The 12764-nt window shown below is 41.9% G+C and overlaps 1 protein-coding gene and 1 long non-coding RNA gene across 3 annotated transcripts in view; one reads left to right on the top strand and one right to left on the bottom strand.

Annotated features, from left to right (window-relative positions):
- The window catches only part of Spata18 (spermatogenesis associated 18), a 56634-nt gene extending 44855 nt beyond the window's left edge, over window positions 1–11779 (bottom strand). For both annotated transcript variants that reach the window (XM_013073989.3, XM_013073988.3), the window contains exon 1: window positions 11453–11779. In XM_013073989.3, the coding sequence (XP_012929443.1) occupies window positions 11453–11539 (87 nt within the window). In that variant the 5' untranslated portion in view covers window positions 11540–11779. The remainder of the gene's footprint in view (window positions 1–11452) is intronic.
- LOC110350238 (uncharacterized) lies at window positions 739–4542 on the top strand. The gene is made up of 2 exons (XR_002396690.2): window positions 739–3887; window positions 4425–4542. It is a non-coding gene; the product is annotated as an uncharacterized LOC110350238 (long non-coding RNA).
- Window positions 11780–12764: the final 985 nt, after the last annotated feature.

Here is a 12764-nt window from a genome sequence, read left to right as displayed (position 1 = left end):
TTGGTAAATAGCACCTGGCAGCTGGCTCAGGTTGTAGCCCCTGATTTTTTCCTCTATGTCATCCTTTCATTGCCACTTCCCCCTTTCCAAAAAAATTGATTTCTTTTAAAAATGATTCTTGTTTGTCTCATGTTTGCATCTATTGTCACTAGAATCCTAGCAAATGGAAGAGCCCAAATGATGTTTGATGGATGAATGTTGGAACATAATGGTGACATGCTCAGCACACTTGGAACTGAGAGTGTGAACAGCTACATCCATTCCTTCCTCACTGAGCCAGCAGCTCTTGTCTTGCCCTGACCACCGTATACCTCACCAGACTGAACTTCAATTACCTGCTTGCAGGCCTTTTGCCCTCTCTCTAGATCATCCCATGGCTGAGTGGATGGAGCATGACTTGGGGGCTCAAGCAGGCCTGAGTGTCTTCACTACCACTTGCTACAGTTCTGTGCTGATCCTGTACAAGTGACTTAACCTCTCTGAGCCCATTTCCTCTCCCATAAAATAAGGATAATAATGCTTTGCAGAGTGATAGGAGAACTAGTCAAGTCTAGCACCTCAGATAGAAGCTGTTGGGCAACTGGCAGCCATGGGGTGGAAGGCAGCACTGAAAGGAGCCAGGGCTTAGGAATCAGGCAGATCTAGGTTCAGATCTCTTTCTCCTCTAATTAGCTGCATTCCCTTAGGAAAGACAATGGAATAGAAGGCTCCATTCCCTGGTATTTAGGAAGTTGTTGATCTCACAAGCCTAGCAAAATGGAGACACATAATAATTAAAAGCATTATGTAGTATCATGACTACCTGTTCCTATGCCTGATGCATAGTAGGGGCTAAATGTAAAGCTTGTGTACAAAGCTTAAATAACAGTAGAGTATACTGTGATACTGTTCCCTTTCCTAAGACCTGTCACAACATGCTGCAGCTTCTCAGCTAGAGCACTGCACAGGATACTCAAGTTACAGTGGAGTTTCATTATCCTACTAAACACACACCCACATGAGGTCAGTAGAACACAACCATGAACTAAGCATACAGTCTCCAAAGCACAGACTCTTCAGATTGATTCATTCATAAACCATTGAGTTCCTGTTATATAGAAAGCCCTCAACTGGCAGCTTCTGTGATAAACGTACAAAATTTCTTGATATCAATGAGCAAGTGAAGTAGGATGGAGAATGACAAACCCACAGGGAGTCAACAATCACCTTAAATTGTATCAAGTGCTCTGTGTAAATCATGAGCTATAGACAGAACAATCAAGCTCAAGTGAGGGCTGAGGTCTAAAAGACAATTCAAGAGGAACAACAGCAGATACTGAGGACAAGAAGTAGCAGGCACATTAGAGGAAAGTGAGTCAGGGTCCAAAGACCAAGTTCAAAAGCCCTGACTTGCACCAAATGGATACTGGGCTTTTCCCTATTATCGAAAGATCTAAGGAGGCAAGTGAGGGAGAGTGGCATAATTTGGTCATATTTGCTTTGCACTTCACAGAAATCCCTCTGCAGGAGCAAACCACACAGAGGTTGCACCGGCGAGGGAGTCAGTGGGGAGGTAGGCAGGTGTAACTGTCTGGCTGCAAGATGCTGAATTCAGGCTATGAAACTACCAAGGATCCCCTAACAGTCTTTCCCAGCCCTGAATCACTCTCATGTCAGCTGGGATCCCACTGATTCCAGCATTACCAAAGAGGAAGTAAAATGCATTTATTCCTGTGGGTAAGCTTTAAAAACACGGCCCCAAATGATAGTAGTGCCTTGCCTGTGTTGAGAATCACTGTGCTGTGTGGGCAGGAGAGCCATGGAAATATCCCTCAGAGAGCTATATCAAAGTGGGACTGGAAGTAGGCATGAAGGAAGGCAGAGAAATCAGTAGGAATAAGCCATGTTACAGGTATGAACTTGAACAAGTAAATGCCAAAAGTATTTTAGTGCTTCATTCAGACAGAAAGTGAGAGGTAATAAATAAAGCAGAATATTCATAATGTAGCCATCAGTATCGTTCACATAAATACGTTCTGTGAACGCTACTAACCTCTGTACAATACCCATGGGTTACTAGCCTCCTTTTGGAGCTATGGTAGCTGTAAAAACATTGAATTTTGTTAGGGGCAGAATTCTCTGAATTTATGGAGCTGTGATGCCCGTGAGCTCCTTCCCTGAAACTGCAGGTTTATGTTTGCAACATGTTTCCCTTGAGATTTCCCTAAACACATGCTAGAAACTTCTTTTCCCACATGCATGAAACAGCAGGAGCTTGAATAAGAGCAGTGGCAGCTGGAAGAGAAGGTGAGAGGTGTTTGAGAGCTATTTACTAGGCACAATCCTCTATGCTTCATGAGTCCATCTTCAAGTGGATGCAGGAGGAGGGCGCAGTTTGTGACTTGGGCCACAGAACGGATTGTGATGCCATCACCCACCCCAAGGCCATTCTCAACAAGAGGACAACCAGCAAGACTACAGAGAAGACGGCCCATTTGTTTGGTTTGTGTTGGGCTTATGAGGCCTCTGGCACATGCACACAGAGCTATCTGAAAGGCAGGTAGCCACCCAGGTTGGTCCCTAGAGCAAAGCTCAACCTCATAGACTTGGGAGTCATCAGTATCTGGGAAATAGCTAAATAAAATTTGGCAAGATGTGTCTACTATTGCAGAGAAATCAAGGAGAAAGGGGCTGGAAAAAGGGGATTGGGTTTGGCGTCAGGTGGCCTCTAGTGGCCATTATGAGAGCAGTTACAGGAGAAGGGAGTGGGAGGAGTTGAGGTATTACTACATGGCCTGGGTTGGAGGAGCAAGACTTGGTAAAGCGAAGGCAATTCAAGCAGATTATTCTTTCAAGAAGTTTTGTGGTATGAGGAAAGAAAACAACAATAGTTTTGTTCTGTGCCTTCTATGTCACCACTCTCTTGTTCAAACAAAAGCTCCTGAATCTAATCATTGCCTAATTTCCAAAGTCTTCTATAAATGCTTCCACTGGACTCATCCAGCCTTACTTCCTCTGTTCCCCTCCAGTTCTCTCTCTGCCTGCCCTGCCTTTGCACGTGTGTGACTTCATCCCAAAGGAACTCTGATCATTTGGTCTCTTATTTACTTACTCCTGAGCAGCCTTGACCTTCTGTACTGACAACCAGCTATTTCCTCTCATGCCAGACTGATTGTCCAATATGCTAACGGTTTTTTCATGCTTACTGTTCTATTCCTAACCTAAATTACTTCCACAATATAAAAGGAGAGTGAAAACATGATTAACATAGTTCTCACAAAATTAGTAAAATTTTCCAATGAACATTTTCAATCAACTCTCGATTGTCAACTTTAAAGGCAATTTAAACCATCAATTTCAGTACAAATACAGCAATTCCCAGTGACTTCAATCTCACATAAATAAAATGTGTTTCATATATATTAAATAAGAATTAATAGTACAAAAGCATTCATCAAACTATCCCTTTAAAATGTAAATGTGATTGCAACATTAAATGGTTTCCCAGCTTTTTTATTTTTAAAAATTTCATGTTACCTATAAAAAGAATTTCATTTCTATTTGGCCAACTAGAGAATTCAGAGTAAGGAAAAGAGAAGCGTTCTCTAATGTGTCTGCATGCTAGAGAGAGGGGCAGGATTTTGCAGCCTCTGGCAGGCAGCCATGGAAACCCACACATGGAAAACAAAAGCTTTCATTTCTACCTCCCCTACCCATTACTATTCAGGATCTGTTATGCCTGGGGTGTGGAAGTGGAAAAAGAAGGCAGGAGACGGATACTGCAAGTACATGGAATGTTCTTCTATCTGCCCTTCCTCTGAAGGACATAAGAAAAGGGACTTAGCATGCCAAAGACCTAGTGTCGAATTCCAGTTACACCCTTTCTCACCAAATGGGACTTTGGGCAGGTAAGCTGGCATCCTAAGGTTTGGTTTTTCCCATCTGTAAGATGTAGAAAATAAAATACACTTATTCACAGATTTTTATAAACCTTAAAGGCAATAATACTTGAAGGGTCTATTGGAAGCTTTCAAAAGCTCTGCATAGCTAGTCATAACTAGCCAGGACTGCTCCTCTCAGGACATAGCAGTCCCACAGGTGGGCAGTCTTTTCAACACCCCATTCATAAAATTGGTATCAAGTTGACTCTACCCTGGCACTATTGCCTCAACAACAAAGTTTTGAGTCAAAATACTGAATTTTAGATGTAAGAAAAAGTAGGCTTACGTATACCGCAACAATTCAGCAAAGCTTCTCCACCAGATTTTATAGGACCTTGACCCACAGTGAGTACTCCTATTGGACTTCTTTCATTATTTATTCTCCAATGATGATCTTAACATTAACCAGTTGGTCCAAGATGGAAAGAAAGTCAGTTTTACAAAGTTTATAGCCTATTAAAAATGAAATTTTTTAATTTAATCACTTGTCAATTTCTTTTGCAGCCATGAATGCATCACTAGTAACTGAGGAGAAAGAGCAGCACCAAGCCAATCTTCCATGTGCTTTTCCACATTTCTCAGGCCACCTTACAATTACATCAAAAACACTTAACTACTACAATCATATGCTTCATAATGATGTTTCAGTCTTAACAGGCCACATACAAGGCAGTGGTCCCATTAGATTATACCACTTAGTGATGCCATAGCTGTCTTTGTGAGAGTCTATTCTATGATGCTCACATGACCACAAAACCACTGAACAAAACATTTCTTAGAATATATCCCTGTCATTAGTGATTCGTGACTGTACTTCTAGCTACAGGACGGTGAGTGGGACTGGAGTGAGTCATTTAAGAGCATTGCAAGTTCTTCATGCCTCTTGTCCCATAGCCTTTCAAGGTCACAGGCAGTATGGCAGCTTCCCCAGACAACGGAGACTGAAACTGAGCTAATGATGGAAAAGGGTTGCTATTAGACTGTGTGACTGAGGGAAAAAAAGGATTTCACTTGTTAAGACACCAAGATTTGGGAGTTTATAATTAATACAGCTTGCCCTGGCTAGTAAAGAGATAAAGGTCCTCAAAGAAAGAAAATGTGCTCTATAAATTTACTTATTAGGTGGACTCCTTAAGAATGTAGAAGTCTGTTGATGAAGGAGAAGGGTGGGGTGAAGGTGGCAGGGAGTCTGTTTGAACACATCATAGCAACTACAACAATGTTTTGTACTAGGAAACAGAAGTATGTTGGCATAGACCTCTATTTCAACCACAAAGATCATTCTATGCCAAACAGAAGAGACACCTCAATAAGATTTCCTTTGATATCTGTGTTGTTATTTAATATGCTGCTTTCACTTGTTGGTGCAGATATCTATAACACAAAACAAGAATAATAAGGAAGGCTTCTTGCATTACCACCCCTCCTCCCCGATCCCCACTTACATATTAAATAACCAAAAGTTTCTAGACTATAATGTCCTGATGTCTATTATTTTACTTTAAGAAATGTCATCTGGCCCATTATAGGAATGGGGTTATCAAGCTAAGTGTTACCCATTTGCTACTATAATTATATAGAGTACATTTTTTGAAACAACAAATCTCAGAGCATCTGACCTAGGTTAACTCACTAGTCCACAGGACTTTGAGGGGAAACAAAAGCATCTCAAAGGGAGGAGGGGGCCAGAGATTTAGCTCAGTGGTTCAGCTGCCTATCTTGCAAGCAAGCAGAAGGTCCCGAGTTCAATCCCCGGGACCCAAAAAAAAAAGGGAGGGACTCAGCCCAGAGTTGACTTACTCCAAATACTACTAACATTGTACAGTGAATTTCTTTTCTCATGCTAACATCTTCATGGAGTGATCAGGTAATCAGAATACAAGATGACTTGCTGAGTTGATTAACAAAATCATACAGATGTTGCAAGATGAATTTGGGGGTATTTGGGCAGTGTACTCTTACATGAACCTTAAGGGCCATTCTCAGAGTCTTTGATTTTGTTCACTACTCATGCCAGGCTAGTTTATAAAGGGTTCATTCACACAACTTCTTACTTAAATATCATCCAACCCCATGGTGGGAGGAGATGGGGAAAGGAAAAATTATGAGAAAAGAAAAAAAAATGGAAATGAAGTATGTAAATAGGGAAGGGTGGAAGGGGTGAAGGGCTTACAGGTAATGGGGAAAAAATAAGAAGCAAGATACATCATGTACAGGTACAAGCATCCAATGATAAATGTAAATGTATTGTATACCTAAAATGTACCAAGAAAAGAATTTAAGTTAAAAAAAAAATTTTTAAAAACCATATATATATATATATATATATATATATATATATATATATATATCACCCAGCCCCATCCATGGTCCTTAGAGTTTCGAATTTCCCTGAGATGGAACAACTAGGCACCTAGAGCAGCTTTTTTTCAGTACTGAAGATTGAGCCCAGGGCCTTTGTATTGAACTATATATCCTCAGCCTTTTTTTTTCTTTTTCTTTTTCTGTTTTGAGACAAGTAGATACGTTCCCCAGGCTGGACTCAAATTTGCCCCAGAGTTCTGGGTTTACAGGTGTGCACCACCAAGCCCAGTTTAGAACAACTTTCGAAAACATAACTCAAACTTGTTTCTTTCCTGCATGTGTTTTCCACTTCTCCCCTTGAGCCTGGGGTGAAGCCTGAACCCTTGAATGCACCACCTATGGGTCCTCCCCATCTGGCCCCAACCCTCTAACTATCCAGCCTCATCTCACTTCCATTCTCTGCCTTGAACAATGCACTGCTTCCCCCAGTCTAATATGTGGCTTTTTCATGCCTTCCAGCATTTTGCACATACTGCTCCCTCTATCCTTCCCTCTCTTTTCTGGTTCGAAGATTATCCTTCAGACACAGCTCACATTCCTAGTCCTAGTACCTACCACAGTTGCATCCACGAGCTCTGAAAAGTACTAAGTAATAAAAGTACATTGCAAAAGTTACAGTGTCCAAGTCACTGAGTAAACATTTGTTGGTCAGCAACCATTTGTTGAATGCATTATTAGGCTTTTGATAATTGGCTCAGTGCTTGGTTCTTGGTTGAACAAGATGGGATTCCCTCTGGCTCAGCAACATTCTTAATTCCAAAGGAAGAAAACAATTTCCAAAGTCATGTGTTCAAACCAAGATATCCCTGAACTTCCAGGGGAAGCCAAGTTTTATACTCACAGTCCTCATCAACACTTGCATGGAAACTTACACCAATTTAGTATCACTGTCATGACTAAAAGTAAATGAGAGCAGGGGATTTAGCTCAGTGGTGCCACTGCCTGCCTTGAAAGCACAAGGTCCTGAGTTTGATCCCCAGTGCCAAAAATAAAAATAAATGAGTTAGTAATGTTTGCTTTTGTTTTCAGTATCTGCTCCTATGGGGGAGAGAATAGAAATATATCCCTCTTACAATTAAAAAAAAAATCAAGAAATAGTTTTTCCTAGGACCCAGAAATCTGCTAGAGGTTGTAAAATTAAAAGCAAGCCAACAAAATTTTTAAAAAGGCTTTGAGGTTAGAAAATTATATTTTTAATGAATTTATTTTCTCATCATATGTAATGTATTCCCCCCTTAGCCATGAGGGATATGTTTTTAGACCCTCAGTGGATGCCTAAAACTATGGATAGTACCAAACCCCGCATAAACTGTATGGTACCATATTTTTAAATCCTATATGGCCTGCTGCATTGCCATAGGTACAGAGTTAATCTGGCTCCCATGTCCTGATGCCTCCTTTGCTTCATTATTCTCATTCTTTGGGGCTTAATTAAGCAAAATTGAATACAAGCATGGCAATACAGCAACAGTCAGTCCAATACTCAAGACAGTTATTAAGTGACTAACAAGTGGGTAGTATATACAGCATGTATACTTTGAACAAAGGTATTATTCTTGTCCCTGGTGGAACTGAGATAGCTGAATGGTGACTTTATCATGCTACTCAGAATGGCACCTGATTTAAAACTTATGAATTGTTATTTTTATTTCTGGATTCAATTATGGTTGACCACAAGTAACTGAAACAAAGAACAGAGAAACAGCAGATAAGGGGAGACTATGATGTAGAAGACAATAAAATAGACCCTGAAGTATCGCTAAAAGGTTGTACCTGAATTGGTGATGATGGCCAGATTAAAGTGATGATGAGGGATATCATACTTATATGGGGGAAATTTAAAATAAAAATTTAATAGGACCTGTCAGTCTAAATAATAGCCCCTTGGAAGAAAAATCAAAGTTTTGCCTTATTTTAGAATTAATCTACATCATTTATTTATTTTCCCTGAAAATAATTTTTCCCAAGGTAATGACTTTAATCATTCACCTAATTCTAAGGGGATATCTATTGGCTTTTATTTTGCTCAAGTTAATTAGAACCAAGCCAGTGTGGTCACAGTCAACAAAATCAATCTTTCATTGCAAACATAATTTACAGCTTCTAATAAACATAGTTCTCTTCAACCAACATTTTAACTAATGTAGTTTGCTACAATGAATATTTTTCATCTTAATGAAGTCAAATGTCCCTGGTACTAATAAAACAACATTGCAGTATTACAGGAAAGTGCTTAGCAAGTGGCCAAAATCCAAACTACAGATGACAACACACAGAATAAGTTTGGATGTAACTTAAATTGTATGCTAGGTGGTGGTATGTAGATATTTTCTCATCCTTTTTCTTTAGCTACTGATTGTTAAAAATACTTAAATCTTCTCATTTGTGCTGCTAATTGGAAATTGTGCTTCTGGTTTTAATTCAATTTTAACAAAGCCTGAATTAAAGCTATTTTTAATTCTACCCTGGATGTGAGATTTTAAGAAGAAAAATTAGTCAAAGAAACTAGTCTGGCATTCATTCAGTCATTAAGTATTTATTGAGCAACTACTAGATGTTGAGTACTGTCAGTGCTGGGAATACTGCAGTGAGCAGAACAAGGCAGAAATCTGCCGTCTGGAATTTACATTCTATGAGGCAGAGGAGAGGCTGATGGTAAACAAAATAAGTGGGTAAATAAGTAAAACTTAGAAAAAGTTGTTATTATGGAAGTAAAAACAAGAGACTGGAGTGCCAGGGACGAGGATAGGACATAGTATTTGTAAACAGGACGGTCAGGTAGCCTCTCTGAGAAGGTGACATTTAAACAAAGATTTGAAGGAAGTGAGAAAGTGAGGATGTTGATATCTCACTCAAATATCAACAGGTGAAATGCTTTGCAGGTAGATGAAACAGTGAGTGCAAATGTCCTGAGGCAGAAGCAGGTCCACCATGCTCTAGAATTGTGCGGTCCAAGCCAGTAGCCAGGAGCCACGCTTGACTATTTGAACTGAAATTGAACTTAACGGGTACTTAAGTGGAATTAAAAATTCAGTTCTGCCATGTACATGCATCATATTTCAAGTCCCCAGTAGCCACAATATTGGATAGTACAAATATAGAACCTGTCCATCATCATGGAAAGTTCCACTGAACAGCATTGCTCTAGAAAGAGCAAGATGTCTAATATTCCCAGAATGGACTGGATAACAGAGAAGAAAGAGAAGTTGGAAGGCTATAATCGTGTTGGACTTTGAAGACCACTGAAGGAATTCTGGCTTTTATTCTAAGTGAATAGGAAATCTGGAGGGTTTCGCCAGAGGAGTAACTTGATCTGACTTGACACTTAGAAGAACTGAGTTATTTTTGTAATAATAGTTAAAGGTGGACAGAGGTAGTAGCAATGGAAGTGGTAAAAACGTTCAGATTCTACATAAATTTTGAGGTTGGAACCAGCATGATGAAGACGTGAAGTTAGGAAGGAAGTGTGTGATTGGGATACAGGAGAGACTAAATTAACTTTTATACTGATCTGACTTTGAGATGACAATAGTACTCACTATTAAAAATGTCCACTGGACAACCAGACCAGTGAGAGCTCAGAGAACAACCCCTGAATACAGATATGAGATTCATTCACACAAGAGAAGAGACAAAGCAGGAGTAGAGGGTGAAGAGAAATGATGGAAGCTGGGGAATGCCCACAGGGTGTAGAAAAGTCCTGGTCACTGCAGGAATGGTGAAGGGCAAAGCCCTTAATGAGAACAGAAAAACAGGATGTTACCAAAACAGGAAAGTGTAATAATCTATGGGATTTTTTAGTGCTTAAAGGGGGTTTCTAAAACAATCATTTAATTTGTTCCAGCCAATTCTAGTGTCATTTATGTTAAAAAAATTTTAAATTCAGACTTCAGTTAAATCATAGTACTTTTTTTTAGCTAAATATGTGTATTATTGTTTTAAACTTTCTGATACTAGACAGTAAGCAGATTTTTTTTTAAAGTGGTAGAAGGAATCCAAGTCTTTGTCATAAAGAAGTGATACTTAATTTTCCTGTTGTTTTGTTTTTGCAGTGCTAGGAGTCAAACCTAGAACCTCATATACCAGGCCAGTGTTGTACCACTGACTTACAAGGGAGAAACCACTAGACACTAGAAGGAAAGCTAAGGAAAAAGCCCCACCTGTTCTTTGAGCCCCCTCCACTCCAGGAGCCCCAGTTAAAGGGAAGGCCAAGGGACTCATGAAAGAGAAGAACTCAGAAACAAGCTGATTCACGCTCAAAAACTTGAGATCCAGAAAAGAATTTTACATATCACCTAGTCCAATTTTCTCACTGAACAGATCAGCAAGGTTAAGTAAATTTCTCCATGTTAGGACTCAGGGAGGGGTTTAATTTCCAGTCCACATCTCTCTCTACTTGATGTCTCTGTTATATTAAGAGCAAGGACCTCTTATTCAAAGTAGACAGACTAAATGTAAGGACAAATCCAACAGAAATTCTACTTTCTGGGATCAAGAGGGTATTACAGAGAGCCAGCGTGGAGGGTAGGAATGAGATTTGAAGACGGTTGATGAGTTTAATGGCAGAATATTGACTTCCTACAAAAGCCTTGGCAACAGGCCTCCTGGAATCTGTTTTGGTGTTAAAGTTCTGCTTTAATTGCCATGCTGACCAGCACATAGATGAAATGAACAATGTTAACAAGTATCCGTTTCACTGACTTCTGGGTAATAATTCCTTGGGTGTATGTTTATAAAAATCCATTTTGTTACACCCCCTGGGTATCTTTAGAATAGGAGACTTGCAGAAACGCAGAAGGGACGTGGGAAAAAATAATAATAATAATTGGGAAAGGAGGCCTTGTGGATGGGGGAAAGCAACAGGCAGGCCCAGTCGCTGTGGCCGCCGGCGTCCTTGGTTACCGCTCTCCCTTTGCTGCCAAGCGCCCGCCGACTCTGCCAAAGAACACGGGGGGGGGGGGGGGGGGCGCACCTGTGGGTCCTTCCCACGTCCCTGAGCGGACCTGACGGAGCCCGAGGACCCCATTAGGTATCAGAAGTGCTGGGGCTCTCCAAAGTGGCCTCCCAGTCGCCAGCCCTAAGCAACCTCCGCGGAGGGCTGCAAAGGGAACCGAGGCAGACCGAGCCCCGTCGTGTGGGGTACGAGGGGGTCTCCCACCCTGACTCACGTCGTACTCCTTCACCCAAGACTCTAGCTTTTCCTGCAACCGTTGTAAAGATTCATTCGAGGCCAGCTCCCTCAGGTTTTCCGCCATGGCTCGTTTTTCCGCGCTCCCTGCTCCGGGAGATGGAGACCTGCAGGGGGCAACAGCGGCTTGCGCGGGCGCCGGGGTGGTGCGGCGAGAAGGGTGTCACCTCACGGGGCTCAGAGCGCGGCGGCTGCCTCCATCCTCCCCCTCGCGGCGGACCAGGCAGCGTTCGGGAAGCCGATGGGGAGGCACCCAGGGCCCAGGGCCGCGCCGCCTGCGCTCGCAACCCAGAGTGCTCTCCTGGCTCCCCCGCCGCAGCTCCTGAGCCCTGGCCATAAATATCCGGCGATTATTAAACAAACCTTGACGTGGAGGCCGCTGCTAGGGACGCGCTGTCCGGGTCGGGGCAACGCCGGCCCCGCCCCGCTGCCTGCTCAGGAGTCCGCACCATGCCGCTGCCCCTGCTCCTGCTGCTCTTCTTCCTCCTGCTCCTTCTCTTCCTGCTGCTGGCCGAGGGCGAGGGCTCCAAAGCCACCGGCCCTCGCGGTTGGGCCTGGAACTGGAGGGCGCCGAGACCCAGGAGGGCGGCCGGGCAACCCTTCCGTGGGCCCAGACCGGCCTCCGAGCAGGATGAGGCTCAGTGGGAGATCTAGAACCTGCCTTCCTCACAACCTGGGCTCCGGGTGACCACCCTCGGCCTCGAAAAGCAAAATTAACCTTCTATGGGAGTTGATAGGGCTCTCAGGAAATCACCTCTTTGGCCCTTCAGTCCTTCACGTCTCCGGCCTTTAATTCAAACCTAGGGTTTGCCTGTTTGAGCTTGGTGGAACTAAAGTTTCAGTTCTTCCCACTTCTATGCTTGCGTTTTCCTTTGGCCCACAAGACGGGTGTCGGAGGCAACACATTTTATCTCCAGGGAGTTCACAAATTAGTCAGTCCCTCAAGTCTGGGTAAGGTTGGATAGTATATATATTTCAATATATTTCTAGTCATTCAGCACTATAAAGCTTCATTTTATTCTGAATTCTTTGAGATTTTTATGAAAGTTCCCACCCAGTTTGGCACTATTTCAAAAGAATGTATTCAGCCATGGTGATCATTTAAACTGCTTAAATGAAACTTGCAGCCGTCATTAGGAATGTTAGAAGCAATCTCTTGTTTTTTGTACCACCAAATGATACGCTGACTGTAAATTGTTCATTAAGACAGCAGAGGTAGAATTAATTCAAATCAGTTCCATTTAGTTAGATACTTTATATTAACAAAGCATATATTGAATATGTAATCACCA

The sequence above is a fragment of the Heterocephalus glaber genome, unplaced genomic scaffold (assembly GCF_053883595.1).
Source record: "Heterocephalus glaber isolate CG9 unplaced genomic scaffold, H.glaber_assembly_v1.0 deba00001509, whole genome shotgun sequence".
Classification (NCBI taxonomy): Eukaryota; Metazoa; Chordata; class Mammalia; order Rodentia; family Bathyergidae; genus Heterocephalus; species Heterocephalus glaber.
The sequence above is the reverse complement of the archived record's forward strand: the minus strand, read 5'-3'. Positions and strand labels throughout refer to the sequence as shown.